The following is a 20,349-nucleotide window of genomic DNA, read 5'->3' as shown; positions in this document are numbered from 1 at the left end:
CCTCAGTGAGACCTGAACATCTATCCTGGGCGCCCTCCAAACCAGCCTGCAGGGCACGTGATGGACGAGAGATGGGCCAGCTCGGTGTCCAGGGAGATGAGCTTTACCCATGGGCTGGCAGTGTTGCACGAGGTCCATTTCCCCGTGGTGGGTGGGGGAGGGTGGGGGAGGGTGGGGGAGGGTGGAGGAGGGTGGGGGAAGGTGGGGGAGGGTGGAGGAGGGTGGGGGAAGGTGGGGGAGGGTGGGGGAGGGTGGAGGAGGGTGGGGGAAGGTGGGGGAGGGTGGGGGAGGGTGGAGGAGGGTGGGGGAGGGCGGGGTTCCTCCACCAATGCTCAGCTATCCCAGGCCTGCAGGGCAGCACCAAGTGACAAGCCAGGACATCCTGGGCCCACCTGACGCTAGACTCCAGATGCCACCCCTCCTTCTGTACTGAGGGCCTGGCTCCTTCCCCTCCCTGGAGATTCTGAGGCCATTAGAAAGGTGGGAAGAGTGGAGGAGGTGCTTAAGGGACAGTGTGAGATTCCTTCACTGACTGTCTCCACGGGTACTGTCTCCCCGGGCATGGAAACACGCCATCCTTTCTAGGTCAATTCAAGCGCGTCTCCCAGGACTAGCCCCATGACGTTTCCGTTCCCCACACTTGGCGGAAGGTGCCCCAGCCCCCCGGACCCTGGCACCTGATCAGAGGGCCAGGGGAGGCCTTTAACTGGTTGCTTCCCCTCTGGGTGGGGGGACGGGGTGTCCAGGCACCTGTCTGAGAACCCGGTTGCTATAGAAACAACCACCCAAAAGGCAGGATGGTGGGGAGGTTGGGAGGTGAGTTGGGCCCAGACCTTTTTCAGAGACAGGTTTTTTTTGCTTTGTTTTTTGGTGGAGAAACACATCTTGTATTCCTCATTCATATTCATCGTGGGCAGTCTCCACTCCACACGTGAGTTTTAATTTTAAATTTCTCCAGGGGAACAACGGAGTCATTTTTAGCCGGCTGGTTTGGGGAGACTTTGAGCGGCCCCTGGAATCCGCAGGAGCCTGCGGGCCTGAGCTGTGTTTGATTTAAAATTGGAAACAGGAGGCAGAAGAGTGGCTTTATATAGCCTGGGAGGTCCAGGAGCCCTGCACTGATTTATGACAGGCCTGCCGAAAGCACATGGAAGCCGAGGTAATATTTATAAATTCCTTCCCCAAGGATGGATGGAATGTTCTGAGCTGCAGTCAGAAAGCACCTTTTTGGGGGATGAAGGGAGGTTAAGTCCAGTTATTCGTGGACTGAAAGGAAAAGGGAACTTGAGCATGGAGGGGCTGCTCCAAGTCTGATCCGGAAACGCGGGCTGCTCTGCAGGCCTGGACTCCTCGCTCAGGTCCTCAGGGCCCCACTCCCAACCTCCTCCCTCCGCCCCCTCCCCCGCCCCGTCCTACTCAAGGAGGCCAAGGACCTACACCTGGCAATTGCAGTGACTGCACTTTACCAACAAAACGTCTATCTAGGTGTCTGGGGACAGCACAAGTCCTGGCACTGTGGGGAGGGAGAAGGAAAAGAAGATGGAGCGGCGGAGGGGGGGCGGGGGGGGGAGAGGAGGCTGAAGACAGACGCAGGTGTGGCCCAGGAGCCCGAGTCCCTGGCCGAGGCCCAGGTGTGACAACGGGACACCCGGAGTGGGAGTGGCTGGTGCCCGGCATGGAGGTGGGCACTGTGAAGGGTTCGCCTGGCTGTCAGCAACCGTGAAGGACGTGCACCCACTGCAGTTTGGACACACCGACCAAGGCAGGGGACCCTCAGATTCAGAGAGCGCCACCCACTGTGTGCCCCTTGGGCTGGCATCCCTGTCCCTAACCTAGCAGTTTGGGAGAGCGGTCAGCCATGTGGCCGAGCTGGCTGATGGCCTTGCTTGAATGAGAAAGGACAACAGAAAACATTTTAAAAAATTGTGTCAGGAAAGTAAAACCCAGGGGGGCACATTCAGCTCTGTGGTCCCCTCAGCCTTGATGCCTGATTCCCATCTGCACGCAGAAGAGAGGCCCGTGTATCACTAACCTGTGTGTGCCGGTCCCCCATGGGATGCACTCCCCCCAGTGCTCCGGGTCACGAGAGCCAAGCTGGAAACTGGAAACAGCAGGCGGTGGTCTGAGGGGCTCTGCTGTCTCTGGGGACGGGGGAGAAACTGTCATCTTGGTTCCAGTCTGCCCAGACCCCTCATCCGCAGCCTGGTTTCTGGGTGTCACCGGCACACCCACGGGAGGGACAGGAGGTCTTTCCAACACCAGCTGCGTTCCTGCCCTGGCCCCAGGGGTTCTCACGATAGGTTCTAAAGCCGGTTAAATGCAGGCAGGGTGTGATGCCAGGAGGCCGGACAGAGACGCAGAAAGACACCTCACCCCTTCCAGCTTAAGTGCTGGCAGGCACACAGGTCCCCATACTTCAAGGCACCCACCAGGACAGAGGGGATTGAATGCCAGCTCCCCAGCCAGGCCCACACTGGCAACTGTAGACCCGTGGACACTGTGCAGGGAGACCTGGAACCTCCCCTTCCTTACCTCTGCTTCTTTCCCTCCCGCAGCACTGAGCACACGGTCCATGAAAGGTCCCTGGGGATGACGTCAATGCTTCTTTTGGCAGATGGGACCATGATGCACATCTGAGCCTCTGAGGTGACAACGGGCTTGGCTCTCTGCTCATGGCACCGGGGCAGCCACGTCCATGGCACCTAGACGTTCCGTCCACTACGGGCTCGCTCCCAAGCCTGCACCTTCAGGAGTTCAGCCATCCCTGACTGTTGAGGCTGCGAGAGGATGAGCCCAAAGAGGCGGAGCCTGCAAGGCCCCGCGGTCAGAGCACTGGTTTCTTTTCCTGCACGAAGGGGGCTCTGCAGCTGCCCCGCCGGGGCCAGTTCCCAAACCAGACCCCGGCTTTTCCCTTGGACTGTTCCGATGGGTGGAAATACAGAGTGTTGGTGCTGGAAGGATGATAGCAATGGTAGCTGTCATTTATTAAGCACCTACTGCATACCAGGCATGTTAAGATGATTTCTGATCCTCACAAGTGCTGGAGGAGGCGCGATTCTCATCATCAGGTCACGGTGGAGGCCATGGAGCTCTAGGGAGGCTGTGAGTGAGATCAGGGGCACAGACCTGCATCCAACCCCAGCTCTGCCCCTTACCAGCTGTGGGACAGGCTGCTTTCTTAAGCTCTCGGTGTCTCGGCTTCCTCATCTGTAGACGGGGAAGCTGCAAAGGGTGGCCCCCCGTAGGGTGGTAGTGAGTTACTGCACAGGCAGTGTGCTCACAGCAGGGCCCGGCGCCCAGGAAGGGCTGCCAGAGTGTCAGCTGTCACCATGGGGAGGACGAGTGATTTGGGCCCAGTCGGCAGGGCAGCAATAACTACATTCCCAGTCTGTCTGGCCCCAGAGCCCATGCTCTTCCCTTTACATATGAGGAAACGTGCATGGTGGGGAGGGTGTCAGGAAAGAGGACTTGTCAAGATGGGCCAGCTGCTCTGTGACTGTCCCAGGGCTGGTAGCCCTCTCTGATGATCCCAGGTGTAGTGTCCACCCCACGAAAACACTGAAATAATCTCTGACAAGCCCCTTCGGCCTTGGGGTCATCTGATGCCACCTCTGGGAGCCAGGGTTTAACGCGGGAAGCACTGTCTCTTGCTTTTGCACCACATGGGCCCTCTCCAGCCCTGACTTTCTTCAAACCGCACTTCCCAACAACTGGATCATGAATGTAAGAAATCCATGAACACAGACCACTGTTCCTTCCCCACCATAATCGACTCAGATCTTAGAAGCTCTACATGGATTTTTAACCACCCTTTGCTGCCAACTTCTCCATTTTATTTGAAATAAATATTCAAGATTTACCTTGCCTATACTCCTCTCTGTTCGCTACGCCCATCAATACAAGATTTCACCGCACTTCCAAAAAGCACAAAAAGAGAGATTCCTGCCTCTTTTAAACCCTGGACTTAACAAGGATCATTTCCATTGGAACCAGAGAAAAACAGACGTTTTCTTTATTCCCCGGTGGCCTCTTTCTCCCTTTCAAATTTCCCTCCAAGAAGGTGAATACAAACGTGTTACAACCGACTCCCAGCTTTAAGAGACGAATCACCTCACCGCGGTTTGGCACAGAGACAGAAGGGAACAAGAGAGCGCAGCAGAGTTGGGGGGCCGGGGAAAGGAGGTGGTGTTTCTCAGGAGGCCAGACCCTGGTTGTCAGCCTCCAAGAGTGCCCCTCGTCCCAGGGCCCTGGTTCACAGCGGATGGAGGTGCCGGGTGCGCTTTAGGGATCCCACGTGGAGGGCTCCCAGAGGGCACACCGCGCCCTCCCTGGGGCATGAGCGGCCAGTGAGGCTGTGACCATCCTCCTGCCCTGGTCGGTGCACAGGGACGTCCCTGAGCTTCTGCTCCCGAGGGATGGAACATTTGGGGTTTGCTGGGCTTGGGAGCGGCCTGTGTCATCCTTCAAGGAGAAGGTGGAGAGGTAGGCAGGAACGAGGAGAGGAGATGAAAGGGGGACAGACAGCTGGATCAGGTCAACCAGCAGAGGAGCAGTGCCCGGAGGGGCCGGGGGAACGGAGGTAGGTCCTCCGGCGCCACGTGCGGAGCCCGGACACCCGGGGTGGGGGTGGGGGTGGGTCTGCGGCCGCCCTTGGAAACCAGCAAGCGCACGAACACCTCGTAGCGCACCAGCTCGTCCCCGTCCACGTCCGCCGCCCGGATCATCTCGTCCACTTCCTGGTCGCTCGGCTTCTCGCCCAGCCGGGTCATCACGTGCCTCAGCTCGGCCGTGCCCATCAGGCCGTTGCCGTCCTTGTCGAAGACGCAGAAGGCCTCCCGGATCTGGTCCTTGGCGTCCCTGCCCTTCACCTTCCGGGCCATTAGGCCCAGGAGCTCGGGGAAGCCCACGGTGCTGCTGCCGTCGCGCTCCAGCTCGCCCACCAGGTTCCGGAGTTCAGCCTCAGTGGGGTTCTGGCCCGGCGACCAAAGGACGGTGCCCAGCTCCCGCGTGCTGATGGCGCCGTCTCCGTCCTCATCGAATGGGGAGAGGGCCTCCTTGAACTCGGCCACCTGCACCTCGGTCAGCTGCTCGGCCCTGACCATTGCGGGGAGGCAGTCCAGCACACGGACGTGGCCGGGCACCGGGAGGTGGCCGGCGGCTGGCGTTCTGGCCCCGGCTTGACTTGCTGGCGCTGAAGGAGGAGCCGGGGTGTCCCTCACCGTGCACACTCCCCGCCCTGGGGTTGCCTGAAGTCTGGGTCCTGTTGAAACAGGAGTCCAGGCCCAGGCAGTGGGCCGGCCGGCTAGTTGCACTGACGCCAGCAGCTCTGGGAAAGGCCGGGCTCTCCTCCCCACCGCCCAGAGCCCCCGGGACTAGTGGGGACACCTCCAGAGAGGCTGGTAGACAGCCTCTAGAGAGATGAGTTCTGGGTTTGCCTACCGGAATCCCACCCCTCCAGTCTTCACACCCTCCACTCAGTAAAACCACTGGCTCTGAGCTCTTTCCTGCCTGCAGCTGAGGGTTTTGGCAGATGGAAGAACAGACCTTGTCTTTGCCTGAAAAGAACTCTCTTTCCTTTTCTTTGGTTTCCAAAGTCTGAAAACCTTAGGGTTCCCAAGAGGGTTTTCAGAGGAGGAGAAAAGAAAAATATTTTTTTTTCAGATAGAAGCAGGCTGTCCCCAGATCCTCCAGAGGCTCATATGTATTCCAAGCACAACACAGCTAGTTAGCGAGGAAACTAACAGAAACAAGCAAGATAATGAGATACTTTCAATAAATGCTATCAAGGAAATAAAGGGTGGTGATGGACAGCAGGTGGGGAGGTTACTTCTGCAGCGATGGTTGTGGAAGTCTTCTCTGCAGAGGTGGCACACAAGGGTGACCTGAGGGGGAGAAGGGGCCTTCCAGGCGGAGGCCAACAGGTTCCAGGTCCAAAGGTGGGAGAGGCTCAGTGTGGCCAAGGGACAGAAAAGAGGCTGGTGCAGCTGCAGCCCAGGGTGAAGGGGAGAAAGCAGGAGATGAAGAAAGGAAGACAAGCGAGATTTGTCAGAGGCGAGAGGAATTCACGTTTATCCTCCAATGCACGGGAACCCCTGCACATTTTAGCAAGGCCATGTCTGAAAGTCTGAGCTTCTGGTTTCAGGAATGGGAATGGACAGAGCTGAAGAAAGGGGTGTTTTTAAGAGGAGGTTCTCGAGAAGGTGAAGTGGGATGCCCACCAGGCACACACGCTCCGAGCTCGACTCCCAGGAAGCCCGGGGAAGGACCAGCCACGGAGTGAGAAGAGGTAGCTTTGCCTGTGGGAATCCATGCAGATCCAAAGTGGTGAGACCCAGAGGAGCCAACGAAGGACTGAAGGAGAGGAACGAGGCCGGATGCTGCCCGACTTCGAAACTTACTGTCAAGTGGCAGTGATCCAGACAGTGTGGTGCTGGCTGGAGAGCAGACAAGTAGATCAGTGTAACAGAATAGGGAACCTAGAGAGGGACCCCTATCAAAAGAGTCACCTGAGCTTTGACAATGGTGCAAAGACGGTCTCTTCAACAAATGGTGCTGGAACAACTGGACGTCCACCTGCAAAAAAAAAAAAAAAAAAGAATCTGGGCACAGACCTTATACCCATCACAAGTAACTAAATGGACCATAGACCTAAATGTAAACACAAAACTAGAAAACTCCTAAAAGATAACGTAGGGGAAAATCTGGATGACCTTGGGTTTGGTGATGATACAAACCCAAGGTCTGTAGTTTGAGTTTGGGTTGGATTTAGATGATGATCTGTGAAAGAAAGAAATGAGAAACTGAATGCTTTAGTCCGAACGTGTCTCCCCTCAAATTCATATGCTGGGGGGACATATTCATGAAATGCTGCAAGGGCAGGAGCACCACTGGACAACGGCGTGTAGCTGACAGCACCCTGGGGAACCAAGGGCCAGCATCACGATGAAACTTGTGCCTGACACTGTCCTGCTGATGGACTGCATCCTGCCTCACCTACGAAGGGTAAGTGGACAACAGGTATCTGCAGGTTTCTGGGTCATGGCCTGTATTCTTCAAAAAGACACGTTGAAAGGGAGCTCAGTAAGAATTTTAAACAGAGTTGCTCATGACTCACAAGACACAGGGCTGTGACAACTAAATTGTTGCAACTCGCTGGTTCGGAAACTACGACAGAGGGAATGTTTTTAATTTGCTAGGCTTCTATATTCTCCCCCTGCGGCCTCTCAGCGCACTGATTCCTTTCCCTCCAGCATATACTTGTGGTCTTAGGACCCATTTAAACATTTCAAAATTACCGGGGACTCTAAAGAGCTTTTTAAAATGTCTGTCGATATTTACTAGGTTTGAAATTAAAACTAATAAAATTTTAAAATATTTAAATATATTTTTATGTATTTATAACTTTTAAAAAACAAATAAAAAAACCCATTACATGTCAACACAAATAACGTAGTTTCATAAAAAAATTATACTGTATAAAAAATAAGTGGTACCTGAAAACATAATTTTGCAAATCTCTTTAATGCCTGGATTTATGAAAGCATGTCTGCTTCTGCACTTGATCTGTGGGAAGATGTTCTGATGTGAAGTGCATGATAACCCAGCTTCACACAGCTATGCACAGCTGGCAAAGGAGAGAGCATTTAATGACCCTTTCAGGTAACTGTGGTTATTTCTTCTTTGGTACCATATCAAAATTTGACAGGCAGTAGCTTCTTAAAGGTTGGTTGTAGCGTGAACTCTGAAACCATGCCAATGAACTTTCCGTCCTGTTACATTAAAATCCATTGCTCACTCCTGTGCTTTGAATGGATCTTTTACTCATGCATGATTCTGTGATGCTATGCATTGGTCATTTGGAAAATCCTGATTTACTGAGTTCTGCAGATCTTCTGAATGTTGAATCATTGTATGTATAATTTTAAAAAATCACATTCGTTAATATTACCACCAATCCCATTAGAAAAGTCTTTAAGTATTGGGAAGTCTCAAGCTCACAGTGGCAAATACAAAATCTAGAAAGTTCTAATTTTCATTTGGATGCTGAAATTTTATTATTGCAACAAATACTGTCAGTTATTTTCCTTGAAGTGCCAGGCTCACTTCATCGCTTTTTGAGAAAATGCCAAATACCAAGCCTGAGTAACCACAGTTTGTCTATCAGCTGTTTTTTCCCAAAAACTGGTGTTCCATGAAAAAAGCTTACCTTGTGACTTATGTATGCACACAAGTGCTTTTCTTACAACAAATCACTAGACTACTCAGCAGAGTATTAAGAGAATTAAGGATGTGCATGCAAGGGTTGAAATAATAATTTTACTACTTCTGCAAGAACGTTCTTAAAGGAAGCTGGCTTTTTAAAAACTTGAGACCATGTGGTGGTAAAGGCTATAAGGACTGCTGGTACAGGAGCCTTGATTCTTGCTAAGGGGCTGGTGATTTCACCCACCAGTGCTCTGAGCTCAGTGCAAAAAGCTGACACGGTGAAAGTGGCAAACCGTGTCTGGCATTACGAGAATAGTTGTGACCACCCAGGCTTCCTGAAAGGGTACTGGGGACACCCTCCCCTCAAATGGATCCATGGAACACACTTGGAGGACCACAGTGGTAGAGTTGAGAATCAGGAGTGAACCCGGTGTAGAATTGCCTGGGCTGGAGGTGAGAGGCACCGAGGATGCTGGGATCCTGCTGGGAACAGCGGGGGTTGGCCTTACAGAGTATAGTGTTAATAAGGACCTCAACAGACCCACAACAGGGGAGGGCCTGCTGCAGCTACTTCCTTAGAAGAGCAGATGACCCAAGGTGTTGCCTTCCCCGCTGAAATGGTGCTACTATAGCTTTTGTTAAACAGAATTTGTGCCTCTCCTGCTGGGCGCTATAGAGAAAGATATAGATTGGGATGCTTAGTGTTTTCAACCAGCTCCATTCCTGTGCCCTCCTAGAATGGGTGTGGCCACGGGCCTCTCTCTCTCCCTCTTTTTCTCCCACCCCCCCATTTCCATACAGCCACTCACCAGCCCTAACATTTACTTATCTACTTCCTTTCCCCCCAGCAAAATGCAAACACCTTGTCTTAGTGTTATCATGTTGCTATAACAACATGCCACCCCCTGGGGGGCTTGTTAACAGCAGAAACTTATTGCTCACAGTCCTGGAGTCAGGAAGTCTGAGGCCTGGGGAGGCCTGGCGGGGGGAGGGCCCTCTTCCAGGTTGCAGACTTCTTGTGTCCTCCATCACTGGATGGAAAGGACCTGGGCTCTCTCTGGACTCTCTTTAATGTCACTAATCCCATTGATGGAGGATCCTCCCTCCGGAACTCATCACCTCCCAAAAGCCCTGACAACTAATACCATCACCTGGGGGTTAGGATTTCCACATATGAATTTGGCGGGGGCACAAACACTCAGAGCATAGTACACCTTTCCAGTGGAATATTTATGGGTCAACTGCCTGTTCATTGGGCAGTTACTCTGTAGCAAGCGTGTATCAGGCACTTTCATTCCTATTGTCTCGTGTCTCCACGTTACAGATGAAGGATGTGAGAACTAGCAAACGCATGAAGGTCAGATGACCAGCAGGCTGAAAACTCAGGACCTAGACCTTCCAATTCCTACAGCTCCCCGCCTGTGGCTGTTTTCTTTGCGGTTCTCCCCAACTCAGTCTTAGACCTTCTTACTCGGCACCTGGAAAACCCACTCGGGAGGCGGGGGACTCACACGCAGTAGGTATCCTCCATTGTGGGAAATGTTGGGACATACCTGCTGGTGCAGAGCCCTCCTGCCAAGCTCCTTGGGGATCCACCTGCCAACTGAGCCCCTGCATTTGATGTTTGAAAAGACCCTCAAAGTTAACATGACAAAGTGGAGCCGTTGGTCCTCATCTGAACCTGCTTCCCCTCAATCTCCCCATCTCTTAAAAAAAACCCATCTGGTTGTTCAGAACCAAACCCAGAGCCACATCTAATTCCTCCCTTTCTCTCACACCTCATACCCCATCTTTCAGCTTCACCTCGACACATCCTCTGCGCCAGGCCGTGTCATCTCCAGGCAGGACCACAGCCCCAGCCTCGTAATGGGTCTCCCCTTTTGTGGTATTCTTCAGTGATGTCATTTTCTGCTGAAACGCTATAATGGGCTTTCTTTGGGTTTCAGTAGAATCCGAACGCCCTACGGTGGCCCTCTTGGCCACATCACCACAACACTCTGCTCCAAGCACACTGGCCTACTTTCTGCTCCTTGAACGCTCCCATCCTGATTTCCACCTTGGTATCTTTGCACGAGCTGCTCCAGCTGCCTGGACACTCTGTCCCTGACCTTCAAGCAGCCGCTCTCTCTTGTCACTTTAGTCAAAAGTCAAATATCGCTTCATTGCCAAGCCTTCCCCAACCACCCACTTCTAATTAACCACCCTCCTCCACCTCATCCCTCTCCTGTCTTATTCTTCTCCTTTATTTTCTTCATAACTTTTACTTCTACATTGATCTTGCCTGTGGACCTGCTTCCTTTCTGTTTCTTCCCACGTAATTTTCACAAGAGGCAAGGCTGCTTCTGATTTCTTCCCCTGCCAGGCCCTCTGGGGTAGGATGGCCCCCGCGCCCAGGAGGTATTTGCTGAATGAACAGAGTACAGGAGGGTCCGCCTTGCCTCCACCTGCAGGAGGATTGGACCCGTGTCTCTCTTCAAGCCCTTCCCTGTGGTTCAAACCCCACGGGGTGCCTCAGATGCTCTTGCCCAGGTGCCCACTTTATCCGCTGTGTGGTCTGTCATCTCCCCTTACTGTTCGCAGGTTTGCCGAGTGGCTCTGTGGGGATGGGTGACCTCTGTGTTGACCCCCGGTAGCAGCTGCTGATGCTTTACCCTCTGTGCCTCCACCTGTGGCTTCTCCCCAGTTTCACAGCCCTGCACTGATGCTAGAAAGGTGCACCCCACCCCCATGCACGCAGTCGTGCTGTCCGGGCCTCAGGAGGATGGACTTACCTCCCAACTCCCTGCAAGCCGTCTGCTACCTGGCACTTTTGTCCGACTTGCTCTTTATTATGGGATGCTGGCCCGGCTCCTTAGAGAGGCCCGAGCACAGTCAGGGTGATGAGGCCTGGCAGACCCAGCGGAGAGCGGACTTCTCCCCTCAAAGCCGAATGTCCGACTGGAGTGAATCTAGAGGGACCAGGCGGAGGAAGGGCTCAGGACGGAGGTGGGAGAGGGTCCTGGGAAGTGGAGCATGGCCCAAGGACCTGGGGTAGGGCCTCCATCTTCTCCTCTGTGGCTTTAGGGACAATCTGGAAACTCCCAATAGCTCCTTGGGGTCTCCCCGATTCCAACCCACTCTTCCCAGGGTGAGTGCAGGGCTATCCCTCGTCTCAGGCTGTCTTTGGAGTGTTTGGTCTCAGCAGCTAAAGTTCCTACCTCTGACTTTCCATCCCTAAATCTCCCAGAAATGATGAGACACGCCTGGGTTTGCGGGGGGCATGCAGCTTGCATTGCTGTTCTGGGATCTTTGCAGTTCACAGTCTAAGAAGCAACAAGACTGACAAAGACAAACACGGGACGTGGTGATGAGACACCGACAGTGGAGTTCAGGCTCACCTGGGGACAGCGGTGGCCTCTGTACCGCGCACGTATTCTTGACCAGCTCCTCTACTGCTTCTCACTTTTCAAGGCCGGGAGGGGATGGTGACGCTATGCTCTACTTTCCGACTTACACTGACCACGGGAAAAGCAAGAATTTCTTAGTCACACTCGTTGCCAGGAGAGGGTCTTCTCAGCTGGGGGGATGGGGAGGCTCCTTGTGTGGGAACCAGGGGTTCTGGCCCGTTCTCACCTCCCACCGAAGGCCGTTCCAGCCTCAGAGCCTGAGCCAGCTCTGAGAATGACGTTTGCTCAGTCTTGGTCTTGTGTGAATCATCAAGATTCCTCCAGGCCTGTCCCGGGCTGGGCTGCAGTTTCAGTTCAGGGAGGAGACCATTGATCTGGGATCGGAGCTGTGCATCGTTGAACTGACGTCTGACAAGTAACCAGATACGTCATCTTCCCGGACACAGGCACTGCCTTGTGCCTCCTACTCAGGGATCATACGCTGCTGGGTGGTTTGCGTTTATGATTCGAGGCCTCACCTGCGGAATGAAGTCCACCAAGTGCGGAGGCAGCCAAGGGCCTGGATGGTTCTGAGTGTTTCCTGGGTCTTCCTGGGTTGGCGGGTCCTCCTGGCAGGTCCTGCTGCTTTCTCCAGGCGTCTGGTCTTCAAGTCATTCTCCAGGGTACACCCCGGGGCCCCACCTGCCTTTAATCCTTCCACCTGCACCCTCAGTCTCTGGGGGTCTCATCGTGCTTTCATGCCCAAGGCGACACCGGGACATAAAGTGGCCTGTGTTTAACTGCTGAGAGCCACTTTGATTAATTCAGGATTAAACCATCACCCAAAACCAAAGCACATCGGTGCTAAATCTCACAATAAAAGTAGCTGAACAAGTCAAAGTCTGCTTTCCTGGGAAAAGGACGATGTTTTGTGATTCCTGAGGGCTCAGTAATTTTTCCCAAGTAGCTCGTCCTGCAGTCACTCACTGCCTGCCCTGTCCGTGGGCAGGGGAAGGGGTTCCGGGCTGACCTTGGGGCAGAGGCCAGAGGAGAGCAGGCTGGAGGGGCCAGGGCTCACGTGTATGACCCGCCCGCCTTTCAAACTTGTATCTGATGTTTTGAAAAAAACCGACAAACCGAAACTATTACAGGGACTGATATTGCGGAGAAGCTAGAACTCCGTGCTACAAATCTTTTGATATCAAGACGCACTTGGTAAGTGGTTAAGGAGGCCCGTCAGTTCCTCTCAGTCCCCATCGCCAGGGGGTGGGGGGCTGGGTGGTGGTGGTGCTAATTACATTGAGGAGAACAAGCTGCTCTTCCCTGAGGGGTCTGGGACTCACTAAGAGGCTGGAAAGGTGTTGGTTCCAAGTTCCAAGCCTTTGAAGTTTACGGTGGTGACGAAAACCTTTGTGTTTAATACAGGAAGATGCGTGTGCATGCGTGCGTGTGCGCGAGGACACGCACGAGGCTCAAGCCTTCATGTGTGAATGCGTGTACCTAACGGTGAGCCCGTGAGGTGTGGAGGAAGCAGGAGGCTTGGGGCGTGAGCTGGGCACCTGGACAAGCCATCAGAAGAGCAAAGTGGCTTGGAAAATCACAGTGCCAGCTCCCTTTGAGGTCATTCATCCAGTGGACTTGAACTTGGTCTCGGAGACCCTTGGACTCTGCAGATGTCCTTCCAGAGATGCCAAGGAAGCAGGAGAAGGTGAAGCGGAGCAACTCGATTTCCTTCCTTTCCCCACCACCAAGCAGGAAAGTCTGCTTTTAACCGCTTCATCTGTGTTGGGCAAATTGCAGCTCTCTGGTTCATGGTTCTCACCTGTAAACTGGGCGCAGCGTGGCCCAGGGCACTGTGCGTCAATGCATGGAAGGTTCAGGAGGGTAGCTGGAACAGTAAGAGCCCAATGAATATTAACAATTATCTGTCATACGAATAAGATTTCATTTGCAACGTGGCTCAACCGCTAATGAAATTCTGAAAGCTACCATCCAGTGCAACACCCTCATTTTCCAGACACTGTAACCCATCAAGTGTGAGCAGTTACCCAGGTCTGTACTACTGCTTAGAGAGGGACAAAAATGGGCCTCACAGTAGGATCTCCTGGCTCCAAGGCAGGTCGTCTTGGTGCTGCCCAGGATGGCTGTCCTTGGGGAATGGACCCGAGGGCATTTGCAGCTGCAGAGGGAATCTCTCTCCAGCCCCGGTCTCCCTGGAGGAAGGGAGAGTGTCTGGTCACTGCAGGCTCTCGAGGTCCAGCTTGGCTCCGGCACATCTGTTGAATGGATGACAAAGGCTCTGACCAAGGTCACACGGCTGTGCTGGGATAGAACTCAGGTCTCCCGGGACGAGTGACCGACCGGAATTGGGTAAAGGCGGGGGTGGGGGGGTGGGCTTGGTGCCACACGTAGCCTGTGTGATGGGGAGGATGGGGCAAGAGGGCTTATGATGCTGTGTCGTCAACTGTGTGGTCCCAGCATCCCAGGGAGAACCAAGGTCCAGTCCTGGCTCTGAGAGCCACCAACAGAAAGCCCTCCGTGTGCCCGCCTGGGGACACTGAGACAGGAGGGGTGAGCTCAGTGCAGGGTCTGTGTGGGGACCTGGCATCCCACCTCCAATACCCCTTCCATCCTCCATTTCCTCACCCAGACCACAGGCTTCGTGTCTGATCTGAGTTCTTGGGAGAGAAGGGACTAAAAGCTGGAATCGCTATTTTCGCTAGTGGGGCGCTAGCAGAACCAACATTTGTGCGGTCTCTGTGACAAATTGGATGGAGGAGAGACGGGCCTCCTGGCACCTGGGAAAGCTGGCTGCTCTGTGGTCAGCTCTGGAGAGCATCCCCGGGCCTGGGCAGCCCCTGACCCCTAGACCTGATGGCGTGAAGGCCAAGGCAACCTTTCGGAGGGAAGCCTCGGGAGAGAAGACCCTGGGCGGGCACTGTTTTCATTCCAGAAAGGACATGGGTGATGCACGACACGTGAAGTGCTGGGGAAGGGGAGGGTGCTCTGGGTTGGGGGCAAGCTCTTCATGGTGGCCAGTAAGAGAAAGGGCCCCCCAGGCTGTGCCCCAATCCACCCAACACCTTACTAAAAATGAAACAGGGTATTCCAAAACTGTGGCTTCTAGATACAAATAAAGTCCACTTGGAGGAAGGAATTGCAAATTGCAAGTGGTGTAGCTTGAGGAAACAAACAAAAAACCGTGAACCCAATATTTAGAACTGGTTTGGAGCACTTTTCACTGTAAATGATAACAGCTTGGAATATACTCCAAGGGAAATGGGCCAGTATAAATGACAGGCTCTACGAACAAGAAAAAAAGAGAGAATCACATAACAGCAAACATCTGCCTTTTCTGATCCTGCCCGCTGTGGAATCAAGCAGAAGAGTCAAGCCAGGATCTGGGGGAGGGCGTGGAGAGCAGGACAAGGAGAACTCCTGCCAGAACAGAAGGATGTTAAAATTATAATAAAACGGAGGACCAAGGAAGGAGAAAAAGCTCCACTCTCTTTTCAAGATGCCAGAAAGCGGTCAGGCATGCTTTTAAAAAGTGAAGAAAGCTATGAAAGGAGAGTTAAAGGCTAGAGATCTTCAAAACACCTGCATTGCTTCCACATGTTCAGCAAGCACAGCCATTACTAACACGGGTGAAGAAATTGGAATAAAATTAGGGGAAAAACCTCAAGTTCAAAGGAATCTGCAGAGCCAGAGACGAGGGTCTCAAGATAGAGAGGAGGTCAAGCTAGAATCAGAGGGCAGCTTGTCACACAATGTTCCGGAAGATAGGAGAACGATGGTAGACTTAATGAATACTGACGGCTGCAGGTGATGCTGAAAGGATACTGCAAAATGATGGCGTTCTCGGTAAAATTCTTTCTAAGGGCTTCATAGAGAAGTCCTGAGAACCGCCTGTGTACCAAATCCACTGACCCAGTTAGCTAATTTAAAATGTAAAACTGACTCGAATCGGGTAACCAGGATCATCTGGGCTGTGCCGCCCAGCCAGGTACTTGGTGAGAGGCAGAGAGCGGGGATTGAAACACGTCTCCTTCAGGCTCGTCTGTGGTCTTACCATCAATCCACAGACCCCGCCCTTCTGCCACAGCAAAGCCAGGTCCCCGAGCAGAGCTGTGCCCGTGCTTTGCCACAGTTCATGCAGCCAGGTGTTGATGGAGTGGTCGAGCCTGGCTGTCAGCTCTCACCAGGGCTCCAAAGGCTGCAGGGGCAGGGCCTGGCTGTCCTCAGCGGCTGGCATGTGAAGGTCGGTTATCAGAAGCTGAGCTGTGCCGTGATGCGTGATGCGGGACAGAAGGGGTTGGGCTCTGCAGTCAGGCAAACCCAGATGCAAATTCCCGGCTCTTCCATGAACCTGTTTTGTGACTTCTCTGAGCCTCAGTTGCTTCATCTGGAACATAAGAATAAACAGTGAGGACAAGATGAGATCACCCTTTAGAGCCCTTTGCATGGCACCTGGCACACAGGAGCTCAGGTGTGAATATGAACGTCACCCTCTCCCCCAGATAAATGGGGCAGAGGCATAGGCGTGGCTCTACCAGGTTAGGCAATGAGGTGTTGACAGGCGGGGATGCATGTCCAAGGAAAGGGTAAAGCTGGTGACAACTGACATCACTGGACACAGATGCAAAAGGTCCTCATCAACCCATCACCGAGGGGGGCAGGAGTACCAGGGGCCGTGTTGTATCGTGTACAGAGCTCTTCCTCACTGTCGACCAGTTAAAGCTGATACGAGGCTCCAGAGCAGGAAAGAGCAATTTCCCTAAAGAAAGAAGCAGTACGAGAAACACATTCTGTTTCTAGGAAACTTGGTTGGCTGGACAGGATTGTGGCAGAGAGACCACAGCTATGGTGGCATAGAAAGGGCTCCTAGGGTCTTATGAGGGAGAACAGAAAGGAGACACACCAGCTGTGTAGATAAGACAAAAGCCTCAGGGCCACTTCTTAGAATGTAAAAGAGTTCCGAGAGGAGGTGGGTGTAGGAGTGAATCCCATCAGAGGAAAGAGAAGGCTCAGATTCGAGTTAGGGGAGAGAGGTAAAGGGCGTCTGGATTGGTGAGACCGTGAACCACGGCAGTTGGGAAAATTGCAGTGATGGATAATCATTGCAAATATGTAGATGGTTTTAATAATTAAACGTCTGTCCAAGAAGAGACCTGGAAACGTATCTGTGGCTTATGTACAGGCTTTGGAAGATGCTCAAGGGACCCAGGGCGGTGGTACTCAGACGCAGGCTAACAATAAGGGTGGGTGAGCTCGGGAACCATGAGGTGGCTGGTGGGAAACAGGACCCGACATCTACCACAGGGGAAGCGAAGTCACCTGCCCCAAGCTTGTGGGGAGCCCCGTACCCACAGCTTCCTGGGTCCAAAGGCAGTGATCAGCCACCTGCTTTGTGGCCCCGGTGGGAGCCCTGTGTTCAGGGTGCGGGCCCAGCAGGGCTCCTGGGAGGGCAGCCCGATCACCCCCCATCTCTACTGCCCCTGAAGAAGGGCACAGAGCCAGGGTTAGTCTCCCGGGATGACAGCGACTCCCACACAGTGTCCTCTCTCGCTTCCCGGGGTGGATCTCCCTGGGCAAGGGCAGGGCAGGGCCGTCCCCGGGGAGACTGGCACAGGGGGAGGGACGGGCAGGTCCCTGCAAGTCGGGGGAGCCAGAGGAGCCTCCAAGACCTGTCCTGCAGGTTCCTCGGTGTTTCACCCACAAAACCCAAACAGCAGTGGACGCGCTGGCGTGTATTCCTGGGTCAGGGCCCTGGAAAGCTGAAGCCACCTGCCCTCACGCTGGCTCTGGAGGCCTGCACACCTCCCACCAACACACACTCTTGCACACACGTCACTCTCACACAGACACACGGCTACTGCACGTGAAGGCTCTTCCGCCCCAAGGGCTCACCCAGCCGCCCTGGAGGGGGTCACCCGTCCTGTCACAGCTGCAGGGGACTCAACATCCTCCAGGAAGGGGATGCCCCTCCTCCTGCAGGGTCCCCACGGCCCGAGCTCTTGATCTAAACTCTGCTACGCAGAGCAGTGAGCAGAGATGAAACAGGTAAGACCGGGGGTCCAGGGAGTTTCCTAAATGGGTTTCTGTGCTTGGGGCTGACTTAGTAAACCCACGAGCCAGGCCAAGTTCACAGCTTCAGCCACCCGATTCTACATCCTCCTACCCCCTCGCATCTTCAGGGGCTGCCTACTCCAGCCCAGTGCTTTCCAGTCGTCCCGCAGCTCCCAGGCAGGACCCCTCTGAGATCGTAAATGAAGGGTCCCCTCCTTCCTGGTGTCTCTGTAGAGAACCCTGGTCTTAATAGAACGGAATAAGAGAAACTGGGGAGCTAGAGGAGGAGTATTCTACAGGGACAGGAAGCCTTCTCCTCAGCTCTGAAATCACACTTTGAACATTCAGTTAATAAACAAGTCTCAGCACCACCTGTGCACCAGGCTCTGAGTGCAACTGGCTCCCCGCTTTCCCGAAGCAAAAAGGCAGGCAGCCGCATCCCCGCCTAAGGATCTGCCAGCCACGCTGGGCTGGAGAGTGATGACGCCCGCAGTGCCATTCTGGGAGAATCCCACTCAATTCTACCACCATCTGCCCTCCACCAGCCCCGCCCCATGGGATGAGAGCTGGCCAGCAGCCCTGAGAGAGCACAGGAACGCTGGACACAGCCCTTCCACTCCTCCAGTGTCTGCCATGTCCACTGAGGGAGGCTCCTCTCCCCTTCCCACCCGTCTCTAAAATTGGGAAAGCCCTCTTGAGCCCCCCTCCCCAGCTTGGCCAGGGTCCCTGTGAGAGTCACATGGGCAAAAGCCTCTGGGGTGCCGTGGTTGGCCATCGGGAGTAGGTGAGGCCCGGGGTGCCTGCCACCTCTCCTGGGCAGACCGGCCGCTCCAGTTCCTGCATTTCTCTGCTGTCCCTCCCTAGGAGGAGGATTTCACCCTAGGACGTGGGGTGGGGAGGGAGTCTTCTTACTCCCTTTGCTCGGATTTTCAGAAAAGGAGGGGTTCCCATCCTGTGGCAAGGCTGCCGCTGGAGCTCTGCCCTCACGCCGACACAGCCTCGGTCCCGCCGCTTGTCCCAGCTCTGACGTGAGCCCCTTGGGCGGGTTGGCAGCAAGCTCCATAGAAGGTGCGAGAGACATGGCTGAGCAGCTGTCCAAAGAGCAGGTGGCCGAGTTCATGGAGGCCTTCCACAGATTCGACAAGGACAAAGACAGTGCCATCAACACCCAGGAGCTGGGCGCCGTGATGCAGGAGCTGGGCCTGAACCCGTCAGAGGCCGCACTGAAAGGGTTCATCGCCAGGGACGATGCGGATGGGGATGGTGTCATCAGCTCCCAGGAGTTCCTGGCAGTGATAGCCAAGGGGGTTCAGGCTCGGGCCAGAGCGGATGACCTGAGGACAGCCTTCCACGCCTTCGACCTGGATGGCGACGGCCACATCAGCATGGATGAGCTCAAGCAGGCCATGGCCCAGCTGGAGGTGTCCCAGGAGGAGTTGGACATCATGATCCGGGAAGCTGACGTGGACCGGGACGGGCAGGTGAGCTACGAGGAGTTCGTGCACGTCCTCATGCTGAAGTGAAGCCTCCCGACCGCCGCCCCCTCCTGCCTGACGCCGAGCCTGCTGCGGGGTCCGCCCCGGCTTCTGAGCTGGGGACGCCAAGGGACAGTCTAGGTGGTGGGTGGGTGGGTGGGTGGGAGGGGCCTCCCCGTGGGGACCCCTGGCCTCTCCTGGGCCCGGGGTCTGCTCTCTGTCCGGCGAGACCTCGTGTGCTCGTGCGATGGGGGTGCTCCTTACCTCACAGGGCTGTTGTGAGGACCCCAAAGTGACGTGGTGATCAGAATAAAAGGGGTCTGAGCTTCGAGGTGGTGACACTGCGCTTGAATGGGGGGTGTCCAAGGGCCCCAGACGATGGGGTTCTGTTGAGCCTCTCCCTCTTTCACTTGGCCCTAGTAGGGGACACAGCCAGTAGACCCCCGTCTGATGCCCGTGGACGAGGAGGCTGGTGAGCGCCATGGGCTGGGAGGGGGATGGAGGGGGATGGAGGGGGATGGAGGGGGATGGAGGGGGATGGAGGGGGATGGAGGGGACCCGAGGGTCTGCCTGAGCTTCTGGTCAGGACCTGAGGCCGGAGGAGCCTGGACCAAGGGCTGGGACATACCTGCACCACAAACGAAGTTTATCATCCTTTGCATGTAGCCAGCTGTTCTTCAGGCTTGAGCTGAAAGAAAAAGATGCATGTGTACATGCGTGCATATGTGAGCATGTGCATGCATGCGTATGCTTGTCCTGCCTTTGAGACATGGGATCTTCTACAGTGAAGGTGGTGGCCCCGGAGGACCGGCCCTGCCCCACCTGAAGGAGGGCAGGACAGGTGGGAATGGGAAGGACGAGAGGTGCTGTGATGGGTAAAGGGCAGGGGGCTGCACTTGGGGGGGCGTTTCCCAGTCAGATCTGAGGAGGACACGGCTCAGGGAGGAAGGGGCCCCCTCAGACCCCTTGGCTGCAGCCTCTCAGGGCCTTTCTGTGGTGGGGGGCGCTGAAGTGGCTTCCAGGCTGGGGAGCGCCCATGGAGGAGTGGGGGGAGTCCAGAACATGGAGATGGGAGACGAGGGTCTGCCTGCAGCACTGCCCCCCATGTCAAGCTGAGGTGCCATTTGAACTTGGGTTTCTGTGCTGTTGCTGTGTGTTTTTAAAAAACTATCTTAGCCGGGGAATTCCCTGGCAGGCCAGTGGTTAGGACTCTGCGCTTTCATTGCCCAGGGTGT

General features: G+C 54.7%; 2 protein-coding genes across 2 annotated transcripts; one reads left to right on the top strand and one right to left on the bottom strand.

Annotated features, from left to right (window-relative positions):
* Positions 1–4,529: 4,529 nt before the first annotated feature.
* LOC136118552 (calmodulin-like protein 3) lies at positions 4,530–5,102 on the bottom strand. The gene has a single exon (XM_065871785.1). The coding sequence runs from the start codon at positions 5,100–5,102 to the stop codon at positions 4,530–4,532; it is 573 nt and encodes a 190-aa protein (XP_065727857.1).
* Positions 5,103–18,718: 13,616 nt separating this feature from the next.
* Positions 18,719–19,162, top strand: LOC136119304 (calmodulin-like). Its single transcript, XM_065872756.1, has one exon. The coding sequence runs from the start codon at positions 18,719–18,721 to the stop codon at positions 19,160–19,162; it is 444 nt and encodes a 147-aa protein (XP_065728828.1).
* The last annotated feature ends 1,187 nt before the right edge of the window (positions 19,163–20,349 follow it).

The sequence above is a fragment of the Phocoena phocoena genome, chromosome 2, assembly GCF_963924675.1.
Source record: "Phocoena phocoena chromosome 2, mPhoPho1.1, whole genome shotgun sequence".
NCBI classification, from domain to species: Eukaryota; Metazoa; Chordata; class Mammalia; order Artiodactyla; family Phocoenidae; genus Phocoena; species Phocoena phocoena.
The sequence above is the reverse complement of the archived record's forward strand: the minus strand, read 5'-3'. Positions and strand labels throughout refer to the sequence as shown.